The 26,019-nt window shown below is 36.8% G+C and overlaps 1 protein-coding gene across 2 annotated transcripts in view; it reads left to right on the top strand.

The window, feature by feature from the left end:
• LOC121863231 (bromodomain-containing protein 3-like) overlaps nucleotides 1-26,019 on the top strand; it is a 244,323-nt gene that overhangs the window by 95,768 nt on the left and 122,536 nt on the right. For both annotated transcript variants that reach the window (XM_042361722.1, XM_042361723.1), the window contains exons 4-5: nucleotides 3,034-3,219; nucleotides 7,856-7,948. In XM_042361722.1, coding sequence (XP_042217656.1) covers nucleotides 3,034-3,219; nucleotides 7,856-7,948 — 279 coding nt within the window. The remainder of the gene's footprint in view (nucleotides 1-3,033; nucleotides 3,220-7,855; nucleotides 7,949-26,019) is intronic.

Below are 26,019 nucleotides of genomic sequence, written 5' to 3'. Positions count from 1 at the left end.
ATGGACTCCTATGATGGGGCACTCAAATAAACATACACATAGGTGTATAATGCAATATTATGCAATATTAACCCCCAAATCGGTTAATTCGGACAATCGGCTAAAACGGACACCCTTCCCCCCCCTATTAGTCCGGTTTAACGAGGGTCGACATTACTTAGTGTATTTGGGTGGTACCCTATTTATGGACCTCATGATGTTACCAGGTCCCACCACTTTTTTTATGTCCTCCACTTTTCCTCCTCCTGTCAGGCCATCAGTGTAAGTCACTTGCTTGGCCTTGGTTGTTTCATATTTTATTGTATGTTGGAGCGCGGATAGGCCTAGTGCGTACATTGCCATGGCGACAGGGTTCCCCCTGCGTTGTTCCCTCAGTTGACTGCATGGTGGTATCTCCTCTTGGGGCCTTGAATCTTGTTATATCGAGGTCTGATGGGTTCCTATAGGTGTTTTCAACATAATACTACTACTACTAGGGATAGGATTTTGAAAAGCCCCATGGTTGGCAAGAGTAAAGGTTTCAAAACCTAAGTTGCCCGTTCCTTCACAAAACAATACCTTTAGTGTACATTTAGTTAAATTTAAGTCAAGAATATATAAAATAGCTTAATATAAATTAAATAGTGCAGTAATCAAAATTTTACAGTCCATCTCCTTGAAGATTGTATGTTGCTATAAAATAAGAAAAATGAAGAGCATTTGTGTGTGTGTGTTGGGGGGGGGGAGGGGCTTGGCAGGTTGCCCAGTTAGGCTACCTGTAGCTACATCCCTCTGGCGCTCTCCCCCTACCAGGCAGAGCTGTGTTTTTGTTTATTTTTTAATTGTATTTTTGGGTAGATTTATGTAATTTTTTATTTATTTATTTTTTTTTTACTGTTACATGCACACATACCGTCGTTCATACAGAATATGCAGAAAAAAATATTATCATTAGGTCAAAATAAACATTTCTTACGTCTGTGGGACCACGTTTGTGAGAGGGGGAGGGGAGAGCGTGATCCTGTTGTCCATATCTTTACTAAATGTCATTGCAGTAATTTTTGTTTTATTTTATTTATTAGTATTATTTTTATTAATTCCTCACATTTATGGAGGAATACATTAGACCGAGGAGGAATAAAGACGGCACACTAATCCGTGGATACTTGAAATTCAATGGCGTGGTTGGTGAAATGACGAAGGTGACTTCCTTACTAACTCGTATCACTTTATCATTGCTGAATGATCGTCATACTCACTTCCGAGTGACAGCAAAGTACGTACTGTAGTAGTATTGAGTAAAAACCATGAATAGTACCCGGAAACTGCGAATGGGAAATTTGCGGTTGGCAAAGGTTTACTGTATTATTATTACTAGGTACAGTATTTTCTTGATTTAACGAACTAATTTGGGCCACCCCTTTTCATTAAATCAAAATTTTCGCTAAATTGAACTTTCCTTTATTTTCGCTCGATTTAGCGAACTATTTCACTAATTTGAGTGATTCCGTTAAATTCTGCGCAAAATACTGTATGCCTTTTGGCGCATGGGGTTTGTTTACATCCGCTTACTCTGTGTCTTGCCACCTCCCCATGTGCTGTTCACTGCCACTTCTCAGTCAACTAACTATACTGTGCTTAGACATCAAGCCGAAAGTCTTTCAGAAGTCTCTGAAAAGAAGTGGTGTAGGGGAGAAGGTCAAAGGAGTGTGGCTATCAATTGGAAAAAGTTTGGAATGTAAAAAATGAAAATAAAGCAAACACCGTACCCCCTAGTTTAAGGTAAGCCATGAATAATGCTTCTAATATTTCTATGTACATATCATGTGTCTGAGGTGTCCCTGTAGGTGTGAACGTATTAACGGAATTGATATCGATTTAGCAAACTAGTTCACTAAATCGAGTGAAAAATAATAGAAAAAATTCCTTCCGCTAAATTGAGAGTTCATTATATCAGATTCCGTTAAATTGAGAGTACAGTATACTGTATTGTTTTGTTTTTATTATAGTTTTATTATATTACAGGTATACTGTATTTAAATACAGTATTTGAGATATTTAAGGTGGGGTTTAGTTGAGGGTACAGGATAAGTATAGCAAATTCATCAGTATAGAGGTACACTGTACTGTACTGGAATCTGAGGAGTGGTTCGGTATAGAGAGCAAATAGGCATCACTACTTGTCGAGCTGGTCTTATTGCCACTCCATGATCTACAATAAGCAATATCATCTCTGTACTGTACTGAATATAGATTTGATATTATTAAATAGTGGTCCTCGTTATTTGTACAATCGCCATGCATAGAGTACTCAGGTACATAGAGTGGAGTCGTGACATTTTGCGGGTTAGGTACCAGAAGACAATGAAATAGCAAATCGCAAATTATAGTTTCATTGATTTAAGTGGAAATAATTAGTTAGATTCTTGAGGCCAAAAATATGCATAATTGTTCTAAAGATTTAACAACACTAGATATCATACAAAATACTGTATATCCAAAACTACAGTAACACATAGATACAGTATTGTACAAAAAGTACTTCTATACAGTACAATATTACATAAACAGCTCCTACCCTTCTCATAATCATCCACTGCGCCATGCATAGAGCCACACACAGCAATTAAACTTGCAAACTCAATTTCAAATCTGTGCAGACTTTAAATCTGAGTACAGGGTATTACTGACTTGAATTTTTGTGCTATGACTGTACAGTATTTGCATTAATAATTTGATTTTATATGCATTATGCCTACAGTACATACAGAATTCTATTAAAAATATAATGAGACTAATATTTGTTACACATACTGTAGTAATATTTGTTATGCATAGTATTTCTTAAACTTGCATCTCTTGGCTTTAACATGTTATTCCATGGGATTATTAATTTAACTTTGCACATTTTCGCTTATGGTAGTATGATACTTTTTAAGTAAGTATCTATCATGTTAACCGAACAATACCTGTACGTGTATTTGTTGTTAAAGTGGCAAAAGCATTCTTCAGTGTTATAACTTTTTTTTTTTTTTTTTTTTTATAAATTTTCAGAAAGGTGTAAAGAGGAAAGCAGACGCCATGGCCCCAATGATTGGCAACTCTACTTTAGACGCATTTTCACCTGGGTTAGGAGAAAAGATGGGCAAGATATCTTCTCGGAGAGAGTCAGGGAGACAGATCAAGAAAGTCAACAAGGATTTACCAGATTCTCAGGTAACCTTGAGGGAAGCAACTCAGGTGAATCTCTTTCTTCTGTGTGGCATGTTCATCAACTTTGATCCTCGGGAATGTCATTTGGGACCCTTTTGAGCTTCATTATAATATCAAATATCTAAAAAGTATAAAACTATGTGCAATGCTAGAATGAGAAACAACATTCCAGGTAAACTAGTTAGGGCATCTTACTGGTTGATAAATGCAGAGTTTTGCAAACTTGTGTTATTATCACTATGGCAAAGCTTTTTTCCGACTTGAAAGTGCAAAGGCTGAAAATGACCACGAGTAACATACAAAAGCTGGACTGGAAATATTATGAATTTTATCTGATTGGTAAATATTTTCATGTTCATCATTGTAGATTTATTAAAAAATGTTTGTACAGTACAGTCAGTGTGACCCCAGAAATGTAGCATATTAAAAATATGGTGCAGCAGCATATGATTAATCAACATTCTATTGCATCAACTACAGTATTTCTTAAAGAAAAATGTAATACTGTACAGCACTTTATATCTAAGTGCAGTAAAATATATCATCCAAGAATATATTTTATGAAAATAAATTTTTTGAAAGATTGGGCATTCTAAATTCATGCTCTACATTCTCCAATACTTGATCACTGCTTAGTCATTACAACAGCATAAACACCCGGCGCTTTGTTGATTTTATATTTCCTTCATAATGCTCTCAAATAAACTAAAAGTGATAGTACTGAATGTGAGACTGTTAAAAGGAATCATAAAGTGCTATATTTAAAAGAAAAGGTGGAAATTATGAACTGAGGCAGAATATCATCACCAGAAGAAACTGAAGCAGTAACATCTTAAATTTGTCATATAATTCTTAAGCGCGAAGTTGTTAATGAAATTGTTTTGCTTCGGTATGATGAGGGACCGAGACTTTTTTTTTACCGCTGGATTTATACCCCATTAACACTTTTCTACACGAATGTTCCTAGCCTGATGGAGTGACATCCTCTCATCCGTTAACATGATAAATCACCATCACCATATAATTTAAATATCTTCTCATTTTGCTTCTTCAGATCATATACTGTACAGTACGTACCAACACCATAATCCTCACTCTAAACATTTCACTCAACAACTTTAATCCAAATGCTTCAACAACTAGATTTTCTTCCTAATACTTAGTGAGAGATGCTTCCTCTTGGCACTCCCGTTATCCATGAGATGTCCTGCTGGCTTTTTTTGACATGGCTTGCAGATAATTAGGGCTGAAAATGTATTAGAATCACTAGGGACTTGTGTGTACGCAAGCTGTTCCTAGCACTAGCAGACTAGTGGTGCACATATTTCATATTCCGTTTTTTGCGTCCTTCCGGAGAGGGGGATGCCAGATAAGGAATCCCATAATTGTACCTTGGGGAGTATTTAGAGAAAAAGATATACAGGCAATTTCAGATTTATGAAAGGGTCCTGTTGCTGAAAAATCTTTCATAAATGTTATTTTATTTATTTATTTTATTTTTTTATCGGAGGACATTTTCCCCATGGAAAATTACTGTTGTACAGTGATTTTAAGTCAGAAATAAATAGAAGTTAAATACTGTACACATACATACAGATCAGTACAATATGAATTTTACGATACCTGTACGTGTGTACATACAAGATGCTGGATAACATTTGAAACAGTATAGTACAGTACCAGCATTTATAAATTAATATATTACTATAGTAATACAGTACATTGATTTCTATTCTATAATTGGAGATACTTTTTCTTAATATTTTTTTTAATCTTGATGAGTTATTGCTTCATCCTAAATTCTGCTATTTTGTTGTTGTGGTGCCGTCAGTCAGCTGATGTTACACTCACGCTCTCGTCTGTTTCCTGCAATACCTACACCTCCAATCTTTTGTTCAATTCCAAATTACACACTTTCTGCTTCAATTCTACATCTTCATTTTACATAATTAGGATATGAAATTTAAGAATGCAGAATATTTTTCCCCCACATTTATATGAGAGTAAATGAGGAGAAACTGGACAGTCAGGCACCTGGTGGAGATGAATCTGCTTGTCTCCAGTGAGTTTCAGGAATATATTATATGATGAATGTAGGAAAGGGATGATATATTAAAAGCTTATTTTTAGACTTATAGCATGGCAAGTGTTAGGGAATAATGAAATGATTACTGAAATTAGTAAGCATACTGGTAGTAAAAGATTGCATTGGTTAAGCATATTTTCATTCGCACTTTGAAAAAAAATGAAAAGTAATGAGAGAAAATTTCCTAACTTCAGATTTTTTATTTGAAAATGAAATCATGGGACAAAATTGATTTTTCATAACTTTGATTTTCAAAAACCGAACCTTTGTAAATTGGGGACTGCCTGTATAATATGCGGTAAGGTACATGACTCTACTACCCTGGGAGGGGAAGTGTACTTCTGTGGGAAGAGTTTTATTATTCAGTAATATCCATATTTCTGGGCCTTCCTAAGCTAGGTAGACTTGTAAAGTGACATATTACCGTACTATACTTTTACTTTTGCAGTTCATCATTTGTAGTTCTTCTAATACGTACTGTAGTTACAGTAATGTTAATAAATCTTGTCATCTATATTTGATTGTTAAATGTAAAGGTGAAACCATCAGCACATATATCTTGTATTGTGAAGGTAAAACAGTAATGCCTGTTCATTTTTTTTTCTGATTTTATTTATGTATTTGTTTATTTATTAGATTTTTGTGCTCTCAAACTGTCTTGGCAATCGAAACATCTTTCTAACTTGCCTGCATGAAATGCAGAAGTGGTTACACAGTACTATACCCAGGCATTGTAGTTCTTAATGTCATGGTCATTCATAAAATATAGTTCATGATGAGTTTTATGTTCATCTCAGACTCTAAATTAATGCTTTATCATCTCTTACAATACCAAGTCACTGTGACTTATTTTTTGAGATGTATTGATCATACGTTTTATGGCCAACTCTGGTTCTGCATAATTGCAGCATGCTACAGTCACTTGATGTGCATGATCATCATTTGACTTTTAGTCACAAATAAAAAAAACTGTTGCCCCCCTTTTTGGGGGGATAATCAAGTTCTTGTTGTTAAGGTCATGGCTACATTTTGGGTTCAGAGTTCCGAAGTGGGCTTTTTCGTGTCTCCTCGCTGACTTTTAAATCAACTTTGTCATTTTTTTATGATAAGTTAGTGAAAGGATAAGATGAACAAAATTATGACATGAACAATAGCAAAGTCCATCTATTCTATGAGTAATGTAAAGTATCCTGAAGTTATTTAAAATTATTAGGTACCAATCTAAAGAATCATAAGTGATCTATAGGATTTTATAGTGATTTAAATGATCCAGAAATATTAGTGATCATGTGGTGATCTAAAATGTGCTGAAGCAATCATGGATTAATATAAGTGATCCTTTAGTGATTAAATGATCCTACGGTTATCCAAATGATCCCATCATGATTATAGTGATCATGTTGGGGTTCTTATTATATGATGGTCCAAATGATAACTTTGTGCTTAAAACGATCCTTTGGTTATCGGAATGATTTCATAATGATCCAAATGATCCGTAGTAACCCACTTGATCTAATAGTGAGTCAGGTGGCCCTGTTGTGAACCAAGAGCTTGCTTTATATTTGAGTATGCTGAAGCTGTGTACCTCAACACTGGGAGAAGCAACATGCTTCACTGTTAAGAGACTGACAATCGGCAAACTTTGCAGCCAGCTTTTTTTTTTACAGAAGTAGGCTGGACGTGCTCTCACCTAACTTCTTTATTTCTTCTTTGAAGACTGCACTGCGCACTTTTTCGTTTGTACTGCAGGGGCCATTTTGTAACGAATATTTGAATACACCAAGTTTGTACTGTATTTGAATTTGCACAATTTACCTTCATTCAGAAACATTTGAACATATCTTTCAGCCCTACATAAACACTTCAAATGACTTCTTACACTTGTTCATGTAAATATTACTAGTTACTTGGAATGTTGATTTGTCTTATTCTAAAATAATGACAGCATCTCTTGAATTATATTTCTATTAGTGATAAAATAGTTTTTACTAATCAGGATATTATTTTTAAGTGTAACAGTAACTTCTATAAAAATTTAATTTATTATATTTTATTGTATAATATAATAAAAGTATCCTCATCTAAATCAGCTTAGACAGAGGCATGCTTTTGCAAAATTGTTAGCTGTATCATTGTACTAAGAGAGCTGGGTGCTAGCTTTATACTTGTTTATAATTATTTTGATGGAAATTTTGTCAATACCATTTACATTTCAGTTTTACCTGTCTATGAACCCAACATAGTTTCTCCTTTAATTTTTCTGGAGACATTATTTGAATATAGCTCATAATTAATATCCCGTGTATTAACCTAGGGTCAAAGCTGACTATGTCACGTTTTAAGTTCTTTTGTTGTAGTGGTTTGTTTTTAAACTAACTCAGTTTTAAGGCAGTGAAATATAATTTTAACACTTATGTCTTAAGTTATTGTTTGATCAATATTATTAATGAAAACTTAAATTATTTTTAATACCTAATTTGCATTAGTTATTTGAATTGATAATGAGCATATCTTATTTTAATTTTAAGGTATAATAAACTGTTTTACTAATAGTAATATTGATTTTATTCTTTTCAGCCACAACATAGTACGAAACCAAAAGGAAAGGTTTCAGAATCTTTTAAAAATTGCAACGAAATTCTCAAAGAACTTTTTTCTAAAAAGCATTCGGTAAGTGTAGTATCCTGTCATATATTATGTATTATGTACAATTATAACAAAACCTTGATAATTCACACATTAAATAGTGGTATGATGTGTGACATAAAAGGTTTAGTACTGTACATGGTTCTCACAATACAGTACAGTTCAGGCGGGCCCCCAAATTTACAGGGGTTAGGTAATTAAAATGGCTGCGAATCGCCAAATCCGCAAATAACATTTGCAGACCGGGGAGGGGGGTTACTTTTGTACTTGTGTACGAAGAAATGTATCTTCCCTTTATGTGTTTGCCCTTAGGACAATTATTTCTTTTACCTGTAATGTACAGTATATGTGTGTGTCTGTGTATGTAGACACACACACACACACAACATATGCAAATAAATAATAATGGGAAAATACTCTCAAATAATCAAAAACAAATTTAGTAAAAATGTGACAGTCTACTGTACTTCAAGTCCGTGCTTTATCAGTAAAGTAATAAAGCACGGACTTGAGGGTAGACTGTCACATATATATTAAATTTGTTTTTTATTATTTGTGAGAGGATTTTCCAATTATTATTTATTTGTATGTGTTTTGTGTGTGTATGTGTCTACACACACACATTTACAACATATTTACAATACAGGTAAAGGAAATTAATGTCTCTAGAACGAATGGCTCCCTGTCCCAGCCGCGAAAATGCCAGCAACTTTAAAACTACCCACAGACATTCTTGGGCACATCCAGGGTGTCATCCGCGAATAATAGAGGACCACGAAATAAAAATACGCAAACTTGGGGGGCCCCTGTACTAAGAAAAATTGGAAAAATGCCTCAATATCTTGAACAACTTGGAACAGACATAAGAAGTAAAATTGACAAAAATGTGGAAACCATGGCCTGTACTCTACTGTATTCTACTGTACTGTACTCTACTGTTTGTAAAGAGTGAGAGTAATGTGCTGGCAAAGAGAAGGTTGTTAGAAATACACTATTTGAATGTGACTAAGAATGGCAAAGTTCAATGAATAACTTTTATGGGGTGTCTATTTGAAGGAAATTAAAGGTTATTGCAAGGCAGAACAAGTTTATGGTCTTGAAAATATGGAGTTTTATATACAGATGTGGGACTTGGAAAAACAAGTGGGATATAAAAATATAATGAGAAGGAAAAAAATGAATTTGAAGCAGAAGGAACTGAAGGATTGTACAGCACTGTGTAATGCTTCCTGCCTTGACATATGGCAGTGACAAAGGGGCTTTGAATGAAGTGCAATTATATACATACTGTACAGGGTACAGTACTCTGAGGATTGTGTTCTTGTAGATCCTGTGTACAAATCATCAGATTCACGTGACTTAAACTTCACAAATTCTTTTGAAAATTTCAAACTGTATTATTTCTCCAAATTTCTCTTTTGTAAAGGATTAAACACCCGTTTTGTATATTGTATTCACTTGGTTTTTAGCCCCATGCTGTTTAAGAACCTGGGGCTCAGTCTAGCTATTGTATTGATTGGGTCAACAATTTGGACTCTATGTTGGTGTTTGTAGATACTTTTGCTTGGTCCCTTAAATAGATGTACAAAAGCTCTCTGGGAAGACTATTTCTGCCCTGGTTTGAAGTCGGTGTCTCATTAGTTAAGGAATATAAGATTCGATGCAGTGCATAGGTATAGACACTGAGGAAAGCCATGAGAGCCTGATGTGACATGCTCAGAGCCTGGACTGCAATCATATTAAGTTAGATAATTTAAATCTTTTGCTATTTTCAAAGGGGTTAAGTCTTATTCATCCTTAAAGCCTGGGTGACGTACGACCTCCCCCCGCCCCCCCCATGCAGGCATATTTACAGGCATTCCTCGCTTTACGGAAGGGTTGCGTCCCTGGAAAATTGACCGTATCGCAAAATTCCGTAACGCGAAACCTATTTTCCCATTGACTTCCACTATAAAACGAGATGCTTTCCTAAGGAATTTTTTTTTGGCCCCCAAAACGTAATTCAAGCACTTTTATGAATGAAAATAAACATTTATAAACACATACAATACAGTGCATTAAATAATTTATGGTATACAGTATAGTCTTGATTTACGCGGTCAGTTGAACCCGTGGTGGTCCGCGTAAAACGAGAAACGCGTAAACGAAATAACAGAACATAAGGGATTAATTGAAATAGAGACTGGGCCGACCCCCAAACTACACTTTTTCTGACACAATATGTACATTGTAGTAAAAATAGTAACTTAATTTTATGATGGTATGCACACACACATAATATAGAAGAGAAATATCAATAAGAGAATAATATACTGTTCCAGGTAAACGAAAAATCAAGGTTTAACACTTACGTTAGTAGAAGAGATGGGTCGGCATACGGGGATGGCGGCTGGTTCCGAGGCAGAGGGCAGATTAGTGGCCCTCAGGTGAATCACTATCACTATCCACCACAGATGTCAGGACCTCCCTGACAAACCCCTCAAAGTCACCATCACTGTCTATCACTGACTTGGGCTGGTTGTGGTGGGTTGCGGGTGAAGAAGTTATGCTGATGGCTAGCGTTGATGTGGTCTTGATACATCTTGATTTACGGCTCCATAGTTGCAACAGATGGTTATTGGAGACTTCATATCGGTGATTTACTGGGTCTTTGGACAGGATGAGCTTGAGTCTTGGCATACTCGATGGCTTCCTTTACATCACCATGTGTTAACTTCTGTTCTCGTTCTGCCGCACCACCTGCCTCCTCACTGACGTCATCGTCGTTCAACATTTCGTCGGCAGTTACCTCAGGTTTCCTGATTACCTCCATGATGTCGTCGTTGGTGGTCTCGGAGAAGCCTGCAGCTGTAACACTGTGCAGCCTCTCTTGCAAGGTACACTGCCACTGTAACAGACTGAGCCTCACCAGCCACAAGTTGCCTCTGCCTCCTACCTGGGATACCTTGCAACACATGCTGCCATGCGTGACGAATCGTTGCCACAGACAGCTGCCCCCATGCCTCCACCAAGAAATCAACAGCTTTCTTGACGTTAAACATTTTCTAATACTGTTTTACTCGCACTTCATGCTCCGCCAACTCTTCTTGTGGATCCTCGCTCTTGCTATCTGTGCCACTCAGAAGGTTTCGCAACTCATCCTTGGTGTTGGTGTAGTCGTTCAGGAGCTTAAACTTGTTTGCGGAGAAAGCAGCCTTCACGTTGCATATCAACTCTTGGTCCATGGGCTGGATTAACGACGTAGTGTTGGGAGGAAGGAAGACCACTTTTACACTGGGGTGACGATCCAACAGTAGGGGCGAGTGTCCTGGGTGCGTTGTCAAGGAGCAACAAAATATTAAATGAAACATTATGTTGCTTGCAGTATTTCTTAACGTCGGGAACGAAACAGTTGTCAAACCAAGAGAGGGACAGACCAGTGAACATCCACGCCTTACGTGTGGTTAGCCAGTGGACATTTAGCTTGGTCATGTCCATGTTTTTGTAGGCGTGCGGCTTGCAGGCTGTGTGGATCACGAACAACTTGAGCTTACAGGTGCCGGAGGCATTGGTGGTGAACAGGACGGTGATGCGCTCCTTTTGCAACTTCCGGCCCCGACCCTTGCTGGCAGACTTGACAACGAAGGTCTTGGAAGGTAATTTCTTTCAAAACAGCCCGGATTCATCCGTGTTGAACACCTGGTCGTCGGTGTACTGTCCTTCCTCCATAACTTCTCGTAAGAATGGAGGAAAATCACTCGCCGCAACACGGTCAGCACTCGCTCCTTCACCAACAATGTTAATGTTGTTGATCTTGTTCCTCTTCTTAAACCCTTGCAGCCACCCAGAGGAAGCAGTGAAGGGTTTGGGGGGCTTTGCAATTCCCTTCTTTCGCGCCACTGATTCGTAGAGTTCACGGGCGTAGTCCTGCACTGCCCGCATGTCGACCGCCATGTTCCATCTTACCTGACGAATCAAGTAGCTCACCAGTAAATTCTCAGTCTTGAGCAGCACCTTATTCTGACAACAATTCACCATTGAAGCACTTGCAGACTTTGTGATGCTCATGTGTTCTTGGTGGCATCCTTCTTGATTATACGAATCGTAGATTCGTTAACTCCATGCTGGCGCGCGAGATCAACTTGTCGGGTTCCCTTTTCTAATTCCTGGACGATTTTGTATTTTACTTCGTAACTTAGGGCGCGTCATATCTTCTTGGACTTGGGGCGGCTTGGTCCAGGTAATTCAAGGTTTTTCTGGGGTGGTGGGAGCGCAGTGGAAGCCATTGTTGAACAGATTAGCGGGCACAAGAGAGAACAGTATACGCGGAGACTGAGAACAATGAGACTGGCCCGGCTAGGTCAGTGGCCCCTTCCCTCCCTTGGCTGGGCACGTCATGTTACATTAGACCAATGACAGCTAGCGGGGGAGGGAGGTAAGGATGCGTGGCCCAATCACAGTCCGATACGTCATATGACGTCAGCGATAACGCTACAGCGACATACTGCGCACCCTCCCCGCGCCGCTTCCCGCGTATGGTCAAGAATGTACCGCATGAATAATAATTGGCGCGTCTGGACCTCTTGCGCCGCTCGCCACGTAAATGATGCAATGAACTGCGTAATTTAAAATTGTCATTCTGGCAAGGTGCCGCGTAAATGACCAAACGCATAAACAAAATCCGCGTAAATCAAGACTATACTGTACATGTAATATGAAAAGAAATGTAGTTGGAATAAATAAAAATATTGTACTGTACTCACCTTTGCGGCTTTTTTTTTGCACTACTGCGGTCACTTCCACTTGATGGCCTCTTTCCAGTCATCTTGAATAAGGGTAATGCACTCTACTGTACTTAGTCTGTTTGTAAAAGTTAAATCCAACTGCTGGGGCGCAAAACATGCGCGCACAATGGATGTAAACAATGGAGTGACTCCTCATGGCGATGCCACTCTTGGCGGTAGCAAACACCAAGAAATCCACACAAAACAAATTATAATTTTTAACAAAAATGTTTAATTTTATATAGTGATTTTTTTTAATTGTTAAAATTTACCCCAATTTCCGTAAGGGCGGATTTATGGGCCCTATCGCAAAATTATTTACAAATTCCGTAAGAGCGAAATTCCACAATGCGGGGGGATGCCAGTATTTGGGGGGGGGGGCTTTTTCCACCATATAAATGATGTGGCATATAAATAAATATGATATTAAATTATAAAATAAGAAAAATAAAGAGCTGTGTGTGTCCACCATATAAATGATGTGGCATATAAATAAATATGATATTAAATTATAAAATAAGAAAAATAAAGAGCATGGGAGTGAATGTGTGTGTGTGTGTGTGTGTGTGTAAGCGGTGGGCTATTAACTGCGTTGCTGACTCTCCAGGCCCCCCCTTTTACACGGGCATTAGCCCTCCTGGGCACAGATAATTTTATAATGACCCACATCGAGGTCTGAGCGGCGAAAATATAATAATGCAATAAAATAATAATAATATAGATAAATATAATACTGTACAGTAAAACCTTGATAAATCGGACTTCAATAAATCGGAATTCGCTTTTTTCAAATTCTGATCTGATCTGATCACAAAAAATACTTAAAATATAAATAAGAAATGGGGAAGATTAAATAAAAAAAATCTCATGAAATAAACAACACTTACTCAATACTGTACAGTGGTCTAATCAGAATTTCTGTAGGCCTACTGAGAACTAAGACACTGTAAGCAGACTGGGGCTGATCTGGTGTTGCCACATTTGTCAGGGTTATTTATTTATTGATTCAGTATTATATTCTCATATGATTGGCCTCTTATTGTTTATGGTTCATGATGATTAATATAACATCTTCAATAAGAGAAAAATACAATACTGTATGTAATTTGTAATATGACTTGAAAATAAAAGGATATGCTGTATCAGAAGGTTATTACTCAAGATGCATTTGTGTGACAGCTTTCTGCAGATTAGCTTACAACAGGGGTCACTATAACACACTGTATCTATTTGATATGAAGATACTTTCTTAAAAACGTTATTTTCAACCTTTGAGTGTTATATGATGACTCAATTTGGCTACTTGTATTTAGACAAATGATTAATCAATAAACCAGGGTACCTGTATATGCAGATGCATAATACTTTACACTACAATATTAATAATTAAATGATGATAAATACACTGCAATAGTATTTATTAAGTGTTGATAAATACACTGCAATATTATTTATTAAGTAATGATAAATACACTACTGTATTGTACTAATTTACTAAGTGTTGAAGACAGATATTGTGGTAAGGCGATCAGCTGTTTGCTCTTTGTAAACAAATGACTCATGGTGTTCAGTGGGGGATTAGTTTTTCAGGAAAGTTGATTCTTTTAGGATATTTTATCTACCTGGCACCAGATGATCCTAAATTATATGTGAATTATGGGGGAATTGCATAAAGAAGTGTTAAAGGAATCTTGTGGGAGTTAGGGGGGGAGGGAGCCACCCACCCATGCTACCCCTCCTCCCCTCTGCCAGCTGCTCACAGATACACATTCATCTTCCACATACAATATACTCCTACACTTATTTGTTCTTATTTTTATCTTTATAGTACTGTACAGTATACAGTTTTCTCTTTATTCATAAGACAAATTCTTCGGTTACTTACATATAACACTTTATAGTAAATAACAACCATCTCGGTGACAACCAGACTTACATGTCTGATTTTCATCCCAGAGAGTTGTTTCATATTTTTTTATTGTTGATGTAATATTCTTGTAATAACCTTGTTATACACTTAAAGACCTTAGTTGCTGAAGTGTAGTAATAACATAACAACAATTGATTTTCTTTAAACTGTTCAGATACGCAGTGTTACCCCCCCCGTTAGACAACACATTAATCTTCCAATATCCTCCCAGGCTGTAGTACCTCCCTGTTTGATAGCTGCCAACTACCTACTATTTATAATGAAACTATAACGGTTGTGGAAAAATCATTACTGTGTTCTAATGTGGCTTAGAAATTTTGAAAATATATAAAACTATAAAATAAGACAATGAAGAGCGGAAAGTGAGTGTGTGTTGAGGCGGTGGGTTACTGGGCTATAGCTGCGCGGCAGCCACACATGTGTGAGTCAACTGGTTGACTGCCTGTACTGTGTCTGTCGCACAGAGGATTGTTTGAGTGTGTAAGGACCACAAGGCACAAGTCTTTGAGATACAGATTACACAGAGTTGAGTTGCCAGTTAAGCAAATATCCAATGCAAAGTATTTCGTCCCACGTGGACTTGCAAAATATGCTGTGAAAATTTAGAACTTTGAGGAACATCACCTGGGGTTGCCTTAGTGAACATTTATATGTGTCACTTATATTTTATAGTACATACCACATTTTGCATAAAAAAAATTGGAGGTATATTTTAGTTTTGAATGAAATTATACTAAATATGCTCTTTTCATTGGCCGAGTGTGCTGCTTAGAGAAAAGAAGAGACGTGAGATGACAGGCATTGCCTATTCAATCGTGGGACCTCTTAATAGCTTAATAAATTTATAACAAAGCAGTGTTAACCCCTTGTGTACGGGTTCCCCTCTGAGCTGAATAAATTCATCTGCCGTTAGCCAAATAAAATATAATAAGTGGTGTGTCCATAGTGAAGGGGTGAATCAAGGTCTGGCTGAGTAGATGCTCTTTTCCGTGCTTTTGGTACCCTTTCCTCTGTTATACATTAGCCTGTGCACTCTTTTTTATGCATTCAATCACTATTCCACCTCCCATCCTCACCTATTCAGTTGTAACTCTATATACTCTGGTGCCTTATCATTCTTGACCTTTGTCTCCCCTTTATAATAACTTTGTAATTTTTCACGTTGAATAATGACGTTATTCAATCAACCATTTCTTAAACAAGGTAATTCCATCTTTCACCCATTACTTTTAACAGTAATTCATAGTATCCTCCCTGTCTTGGTTTATTTATTTTATCTACAAATCCCATCTCTCATTCTTAACTGCCATTGTCACTTTTTATGTTGGTTTTCTCTCCCTCTTTAGTTTCCTCAAAAATGGCTTCTTGTTCCAATTAATGTTGGATAACCTTTCTCCCCAATCTTTAATAATACTTTTTTCATCCTCTCACTGTTCTTTTTACTTTCCATATAAATATCTTCCAGCACTTCATTCTTATAATTGGTACTTATATGCCATTCTTTATTCCCACCCTCTTCCTGTTTTTCCTTATATTTTCTTTTACACTTACACTTCCTTTGTATTCTCTTAACTTTACTCTGGAACATACCCCTTCTTCAACACCATTCTCTTTGCTGCCATTTGTATTAGCCCATCTAGTCTCAGTTGTTTCTGGAAATTTGATCTATACAGTATATCCTCTTTCATTAGTTCATTGACTTTTAATATCACCTATTGTCTTTGATCCTTTTCCATCCTGAACATACTTTTCATTATTGTTTTCACTGCTACTAAGTACGTAGTGGTCAGGTAGTAGGTGCATGGGCCAGTATTGTGCATTCATATCACTCTGCTTTCCTTTCTTTTTTCCCACCACCAGTTTGTTTAATAATCCTTGATCATCAATGCCTTGCGCACATGTATATTTTAAAAAATTTCTCACTTATGCATGTATTCTTTTTTATCAACTCATTTCAGCAGAAAAATCTCTCATTTGTTCTCCATTCCTTTGCATTTAATTCCTGTTTCTCCCATTATCCTCTGCTCCACCATTTTCTAATTAGCAATACCCCCTGTACAGTACTTTCATTTGAATGACCTATTGTTATCAGTGTTCTCACATTAAAACTTTCAGTACAGTCAATGCTGGTCTTGCTAAAATCTATATCTTTTGACCTTGCCTTTCCTTCTTCATGTTATGTACATACTTACTCTAACCCACATTTCTATCTCTACTTTTAATCTCATCATGATTTTAAGAATCTGGCCCCTTGTAATCTTTCATGCAGCTATACATTTCTTAACTCAGTAACATCATCATCATCACATTGTGTCACATTTTGTGCTTACTCACTTAGACACTCATGATTTATTTCCTTCACTTGTCTCTCCGTTCCCCTCCAACTTTGTTTTGGTCAAAACAATGACACCAAGAATCCATTCACTCTCTCCTGATCACAGATTACTTTATACATGTTCAGAAATAATTTGTTTGCTTATTTTTTCTTTTTAGATCTTAGTGCAGGAGAATGAGGCTACTAGTATAGGATAAAAATTATAGGTTGGGGAAGAAATCTGTTGAATAATTAAAGAAAATTGAATGGTAGAATTAATATTATCTTCATAATACTTTTTATAGCCATTTTCCATGCTTGTATATATTAGCTGTTGTTACCTGATGACAGCACTATATTGTGTGATCTCTTGCAACCTCTTTTATCAGGTTCTTAATTCTGATATCATATCTTACAACCTTTTTCCATATCATTCTTGGCCTGCCCGTCAATCCCACCACATTTAGACTCGTGCATTTCTTAACCCAGTTGGTCTCACCCATTCTTTCCACATGCCCAAACCATTTCAGCTTATGTTAAACTTATCCAATACAGTACTCTCAGTACCTAGCTGCCCTCTTAGCTCTGAACAGGGTTTCTGGTCTTTCAGTATCATTGCATCCCCACCACACCCTTCTCTATAACTGCCCATGTCTCACTGCCTTACAACATTACACTTCTCATACCAATTGCATACAATACATATCCTTTCATGTGAAGAGAAGGTCTTCTTGCTGTCAGGGATGGAGTGCATAAAAGAGTTCAGTATTTGGATATGAATACTTAAGATTTCTAAGAATATGAATACTGTACAGTACTACACTGTACCCTCGTACTGAGCAGTTCCAAAAAGTGGCCTTGGCTGCCATATAAAATATTGTATTTATAATTAATGTGTAAATATAATTATTTTTTAAATGTATATATAGTAACAATAAAGTAAATAATACAGTAATAAGTAAATATAACACTTACATTGCGGGGCGAGCTGATAATATGTAGGTGATAATCTGAAATTGTAATGATTACACTGGTAAATAAAGTAAAAACCCTTATTAGAGAAATAAAAGGTGAAACCTTTGAGATGGTACACTAGGGCCCTCTTCAGCCAACTAACAGAACAAAAGTAAGGGAGAAAGACATAGAACAAAGGAATCAGGTCACATGACCTGTCTCCTGAATTGAGGTACAGTAGGGTGGGGATTAGAGATAATCTTGATGAGAGTACTGTATTCAGGATCAGATCTGGAGTCCATTGACCTGATCCTGAATACAGTGGTTTAATTATTGTAAGAGCTCAATGAAAATCCCAGATAAATTTTTTTTATGTAATTTTATGAATCGAGAGAAACTTTAAATCCTACTGTGCATGCTTTCCCCTTGGTGGTGAGAGACAAACTTGTTCTAACTTTTAGACAGCTTGCAGGCAGGCAAAATTGCCGCCATTTAGCAATTAAAAAATCAATGTGTACATACATAGTACAGTACAGAGTATGTTTGGCACACAAAATAACCGTTTCCTTTCCAATTGCCTATAATAATGACGATATGTCTATATAAAATTTTAATTGAATTTCAAATACTAGGAGTCAGAAATTCATGTTCAAACAATAATTAGAGGCTACAATGTGCCATCATATGGGCATACATCTTACACATTACAGGTTGACAATCCCTTATCCGAAATCCTTGGGGCCAGAGGCATTTCGGATTTCAGTATTTTTCGGTTTTCAGAATGGTTAGTTTTTTTTTTTTTTTTTTGTGTGTGTGTGTGTTTGTCTCAGCCCACCCAGGCTCAAGTCACTGACCCACATTGGGGCCTGGGAGGCGAAAATATAATAGTAATTATAATAATAATAATAATAATAATAATAATAATAATAATAATAATAATAATTCATAGGTTTAGGTCGTGTTTCTCACTTTTTATCTTTTTTCATTCTTGTACTTCTCTATTATTATTATTATTATTATTATTATTATTATTTTATTAATACAGTATTATTGTTGTTATTATTATTATTAATTTTCTTATTATATTTTCTTATTATTATTATTGTTATTATTATTATTATTATTATTATTATTATATTTTCTTATTATTATTATTGTTATTATTATTACTTTATTTTGGTGTATTTTTTATTAAAATTTGTATTTACTATAAATAATTATTATTATTATTATAATTAGTATTACTATTACATTTTTGCCCCCCAGGCTGCGATGTGGCTCAGTGATCTATGCCTGGGTGAGCTAATCCCTGTTAAAAAAAAAAAAATAAATAAATAAAAAATAAATAAATAAATAAATAAATAAATGCTCCACAAAAAAACTTTCGGTTTTCAGAGCTTTTCGGTTTTCAGTATTTTGGATAAAGGGTTGTCAACCTGTACAAGCATGTCACCAATAACCTATTCACCACAGCAATGGCCATTGAGAGTTGCATGTTATATACTAACAGTCTGTTAAATATTTTTCATTGTATTATATATAGCTTGTAGGGTAACTCAGGTCATGGATTTAATAAGCTGATTGTATATCTCATAAACTAATTCAGCAGCCAAGGGTATGTTTATTTCTATCAAGAAAACAAATTATTATTTGTCCTATGAATACGAATACAGATACATTTCCCGAGAATATGAATAGGAATGCAAATATATACTTGGATTTCTAAACATGTAGTAAAGTACTATACGAATACCCTGAAATGCTGTATTCGAACGAATTCCAATACAAATGCCGATTACGAATACTTCATCCCTGCTTTATGTCAATAAAAGCAGTAACTCCCTAAACTTTCTCCAGCCACTTATGACTTTTGCAACTGAGTGGGCTTCACCTCTACCAGTACTGATCATATCACCCAGGTAACAGATCTCATTGTCATAGTCCAGAGATATATTCCCAATATTGACTTTCTCCAGCCTTGCTAAGCCCACATGGTTACCTGCACACACACAACAGTTGAAGTAAGCAACATTCTGCAGTTTGCCATCCACCCCACTACACCTCGTGTGTACTCACCTTCCACACTCACTGCACATTATATTAAGTTGTTGCCCACATCTTACAGACAGCACATGTCTATTTTTCCACTTTCCACCACAGGTCCTTAACCCACGCCACAAAACAATACCATAATTTTGCTTTTACCACATTCACTTGCAAACCCTTCGACTATTCCTTCCTTCCATTTCTTAAATTTCTCTGCTGCCTTCACTAGTATTTACTATCAGCACACAACAATTCCTAGGGCAGACCAGTCCTGCAGTCCCATTATATTGCTTCCATCATCAGGATAAGCAGAAGGGGGTTCAAGACAGACCCCAGCTGAACCCCAACTTTCACCTCAGATTCCTCAATTTATTCTCTATCAGTTAAATTGAGTCTTCATATAATGCCATAACTACTCAAACAAGGCTTTCTTTGACCCCTAGCACAGTCATTGCCCACTTGACTACTTCACATGGTACTCTTTCATATGCCAAATATCTGAGAAAATTTTGCCAGAAACTAGAGTTTATTAGGGGAAGCAAATTTTAGGTTTACAAAAGGAGGACATGTTGGTCAACTGTTTGCATTACTTAGTTTTTTGAAAAGTATCTTGTGAAGAAAAATAATTCTAGCATTTATGGGTCTGGAAAAAGCTTTATGGGATGTAAAGTTTTGAGTATGAATTGGACATTATTGATTGCTCTTCAGAATTTTAATAGGGAGAGAGAAGTATGTGTGAGAGGTCAGGAAGAGGGATACTGATCCCCAGTATGTGATATAATCTAAAATAGGTGTCTCTTTTTCTTCTCAGCGCCACAAAACTCTCACTTTTAAGCTTGCCAGCCTTTTTAAAGTGAATTACAAATGAAAATTTTGTGCCTTTACTGACGTTTTGACTCGAAAATATGTAATTTGAAAAACATTTGGTACGACTGAGGCAGGTCGTAAGTCGAGTAGGTCGTAAGTCGGGGAGGAGCTGTATGTTTGTAGGATTGAGTGTGCATGGAACTGAGTAAAAGAAAAAGGTTGCATACTGTATATCTACCCAAAATTATGAGTTGAAAAATAACCATTACACCTCACACCCCAGTAAGGTTAGCCGACCATGCGCATATCCCAGGTAGCTATTGTTCACTGTAAATGGCCCGTGTAAATGCATGAATTTTAACCCCTCAAAAATACTATGCGTATATAGTACGACCCCTACTTTTTGCATCAAATATTTTATCATAAAAACTTGAACTTTACTCAAATACGGTGAACCCTTGATTGTTGTATCTTACTGCAAATGTACTAAATGTATAAAAATTATAAATAATTATATAAAAACACCAAAAATACCGTACCATATTTTACGGCATATAAGAGCAGTGGCGGACTGGGTCAAAAATTTTTACCGGGAAAACTCGTAAAAGAGCCCACTCAAAAGGGTCCAAAAGGGCCCACTTAATCCCAAAACGTAGTCAAAGGAACCATCACTTTGGGGCCCACCGGGAAATTTCCTGGTATCCCGGTGGGCCAATCCGCCACTGTATATTAGGCACCCCCCTATTTTAGCAGGGAGTATTAAGGAAAAAACTTTAATGTGTGCCTTCCTCCTGTAGCCATAGTTTTATTAAAGTAATATACAGCTGCTCCTCGACTTACGAAAGGGTTGGGACCCAAATCCAGGTCGTAAGTCGAAAATGCTCAAATAATACATAGAAAATCTGCAATGGGTGTCTCTTTTTCTTCTCAGTACCACAAAAATCTCACGTTTAAGCTTGCCAGCCATTTTAAAGTGAATTACAACAAAAATTTTTTTGTCAGTACACAGCGCAATCACTAACGTTAGGACTCGAAAGTACGTAATTTGACAAAATTTTGGTACAACTGAGGCGGTACTGATAAATTTCATGTAAGTCTTGATTTTTTTTTGCTATTATTATAATAATTATTATTATTATTATTATTATTATTATTATTATTATTATTATTATTATTATTATTATTATTACAGTTTTACCCCGCCTAACGCGGTTTCACTTAACGCGTTTTCGCATATACGCGGTGCCTTGCCAAAGCTGAACTTTCACTTAACGCGGATTTTTTCCACATATACGCGGTGAGTGTCCGAGACGCTATTTTTAGATTTGCCCCACCCGCCACCCTGCCTGACTGCCTGTTTTAGCTCATAAAATTCATACAAATTACCAGGCCAGAATATAATTTACATTGCTGGAATTCTTATAATTTGGTGATCATTTTGAATATAAACATCATATATTTTGCTTTAAACTTACAATTTTTAGATAAAAATTTTTCTCTAGGTAACTATGGTATCTTTTGTGCAAAATATATGACATTTATATTCAAAATATTCCTGGTCTTACAAGGAATCCAGCAATGTCAATTATATTATCCTAACTTTAGTTTGAGGTATTATTTATTAAAATTTAGTGGTTATCCCACACATCTCCTTGGGACGGTTGGTGGGGGGTGGGGGGGAGGGAGGGACCAACCGACCATCTGTTACCCTGTGAAGAATTATTATTTTTTTTTATTAACTGAAGATATTTGTTTTAGCTCATAAAATTCATACAAATTACCCGGTCAGAATATAATTTACATTGCTGGAATTCTTATAATTTGGTGATCATTTTGAATATAAACATCATATATTTTGCTTTAAACTTACAATTTTTAGATAAAAATTTTTCTCTAGGTAACTATGGTATCTTTTGTGCAAAATATATGACATTTATATTCAAAATATTCCTGGTCTTACAAGGAATCCAGCAATGTCAATTATATTATCCTAACTTTAATCTGAGGTATTATTTAATACTAAATGTTAAAAACTCTGGAAGGGAGGATTGGTGGGGGGTGGGGGGGAGGGTTGGGACTGACCGCGCGGTTGGAAGAGGGGGGGAGGCAAGGTGGGGTACTTTGATTGACAGATAGTGTCGTGAAGATTATTTTTTTTTTATTAACTGAAGATATTTGTTTTAGCTCATAAAATTCATACAAATTACCCGGTCAGAATATAATTTACATTGCTGGAATTCTTATAATTTGGTGATCATTTTGAATATAAACATCATATATTTTGCTTTAAACTTACAATTTTTAGATAAAAATTTTTCTCTAGGTAACTATGTTATCTTTTGTCCAAAATATATGACATTTATATTCAAAATATTCCTGGTCTTACAAGGAATCCAGCAATGTCAATTATATTTTCCTAACTTTAGTTTGAGGTTATCCCACACATCTCCTTGGGACGGTTGGTGGGGGGGGAGGGAGGGACCGACCGACCATCTGTTAGCTGGCTGTGTAGTGTGAGAGGGGGAGGGAGTTGAGTCCATTATTTGAATGGACATTAACTTGGCGACTGTATTTCTCTATTTCTCTTAAGTATTAATTGTGTGCATGTACCATCATAAAATTAAGATGTTATTTTTACTACAACGTCAAAAAGTGGAGTTTGGGGGTCGGGCCGGTTTCTATTGGAATTAATCCCATATGTTCTGTTGTTCACTTAACACGGATTTCACTTAACGCGGGACCCTCTGGGTTCAATTGACCGCGTTAAGTGGGGTACAACTGTAATTATTATTATTATTATTATTATTATTATATACACATGGGTGGGCGTTCGACCGTATCGCACGACTTATGGTATGGGTTTACACTCCTCGCCATTGCATTATGCGCAGGGTCGTGACGGACATAAACATCAAGATAAAATATGAATCCAAAATTAATCTGAGAAGTTAACAAACATCCGGTAGTCTATGGGCCTCCCCTTTTTCTTGATACACTCCTGCAGGCGTGAAGGAACTGACTGCCAAGTTGTGGATTATTTGTGGGTTTTAATTATTCCACTCCTCACGAATGGCTGCCTCGAACTTGGGGTCGTTATTTGTGTCCTTGCCTTGTAGACGAAGCTTGCTAATGCTCCACTTATTTTCTATCGGGATAAGGTCAGGCAAATTGCTTGGCCAATCACTTATGAAGTCTATCTGACAGTCACCAAGCCATTGTATTACAGATTTTTCTGTGTGACATGGGGTACCATCCTGCATAAACACATCAGCGCTGCATTTTTCAAAAGACCCGGACAAATAATAACAAAGCAGCTCCAAGTACAGTAGTTAAATTGGTTCATCATCACATTCCTAGGTAGCACAACAAGATCACCAGTTCCAAAGTACGAGAAGCAACCCCACACCATTAGTGACTGAGTATGCTTAACTGTGCTGAAAGTGAACTTGTGGTCAAGCAAATCACTCCCGGGGCGCCTGTGCACATTAAAAGTACGACTTCCAGTAAAAGAAAACGTTGCTTCGTCACTCCACAGCACGTGCTGTCACTTGGTCGTATCCCACTGAGCGTTAGCCTTGGCAAGAGCGACCCTACGCTGCCTCTGGACAAGGGTGAGGAGTGGCTTCTTGCGTGCGCGGTGGCTGCGAAACTGCAGGTTCGTCATGGATGCGGCGGTGACCGGTCCTTACAGAAACATCACCTAGAAGAAGTTCATGGTTTTTTCTTTCAATTTCCATGCTGACAGATGTGGATTAGCATGAAGTTGCCTCTTAAGAACAGTTAACGTGCATTGGGAAGTTTTTCGAGCCTTACCTGGCCGTCTGTTGTGCACTGGTATTGCCAATCCGCTGTCATCTCGAAATCGTTTAATCCAAATCTGAACTGATCGTTCACTTACACCAACAATTATTGATATTTCCTTTACAGGTTTCTTGCCCTTATGCAAACTAATAATTGACGCTATCTGCTCTTTTTTTAAATCTTTCTTCTTGCCCATTGTGGTAAAAAAAGCAAAGAAACAACTGGCGTTGTGGCAATAAATAGGGGCAATGTCGTGGGGTAAAATATATCTTCGTTCTCAAAATTTACGTGGGCAACTGGTGAACATTTTGATTGCTGGCTGACTTGTCCTTGAGCGTCCCTTCGCTGCCAGATGTACAATGCCTGCCTCAGCCCCAGCTGGCTGGCATGGAGGGGTGTGAGACACTTCAGCAAAGATCACTTCTCGTCGGCCACCTCGTGCATAATGCAATGGCGAGGAGTGTATAGTATACAGGTAGTTCTGCTATAACGCGATAATTGTGTTCTTGTAAAATATCGTGTTATAGAAAATCACATAATAGAAATAACAGGGCTTATGGAGAAAATAGGGTTAGGTGCAGATTACTCGAAATCGAAAAAATTTAGTAGTTAGCCTAACACAAAGGATAGCACAGTCTAAATAAATGTTACATTCATATCTAATAATGAAATCATACAGTAAATGTAACACTTTACCTTGAAAAAATATGAATGTAACTTGATGGGGGAGAAGGGTGATTTTGAGGTTGATAAAATCGAGCTTCTCTTCAAGTATTATATCCTTTCTTTTACGATCATCACCGGGAATTCTATCACCAGAACGCTTCTTGGAGATATTCTTCTTTACCATATTCACAGTTAATACCACAAAATTGGAGAAATAGTAAGCAAAAATCGCGTTATAGCAAACAAGCGTTTGCGTTATACAAATATCGTTCCTAATTCATAAATCGCGTTAGAGCAAATTCGCGTTATCAAAACACGCGTTATAGCAGAACTCACTGTAATATACGAGACTAAAAAAAATTATAACACAATCAACCATAATAACATATAATTGTCATATAATAAAAGAAAGTAACACAATATCTAATAATAAAATACATTATAAAATAACAAAATATATTATAAAATAGATTCATTGTGTACTGATATGAAATAAGACCATTCTATACTCATATCCTTCAGCGAGGTGGAAGACTTCCAGAACTTGTAGATGGCCTTTGGGGGGAGAGAATGAGCCCAAGTAAAGTGTAAGAGTGAGAATGAATGTAGGGGAATGTGTTAGTGTGGAGTAGAGAAGGAGAGGGATTCTAATGTAACGTAGATAATAAGTGGAAGGTGCTTGGTGACCGTGGGAGGCATGTGGTGGGGTGGTGAGGAAGGGAGGTAGTGGGTGGTATGAGGCTTGCATAATGCAGGAGATATGAAGGAGATGCTTGGGATGTGGAAGGTTGTGGTGAAGAAGAGTGAGGGTGGT

Source organism: Homarus americanus, unplaced genomic scaffold (assembly GCF_018991925.1).
Source record: "Homarus americanus isolate GMGI-L3 unplaced genomic scaffold, GMGI_Hamer_2.0 scaffold46197, whole genome shotgun sequence".
Classification (NCBI taxonomy): domain Eukaryota; kingdom Metazoa; phylum Arthropoda; class Malacostraca; order Decapoda; family Nephropidae; genus Homarus; species Homarus americanus.
The sequence above is the reverse complement of the archived record's forward strand: the minus strand, read 5'-3'. Positions and strand labels throughout refer to the sequence as shown.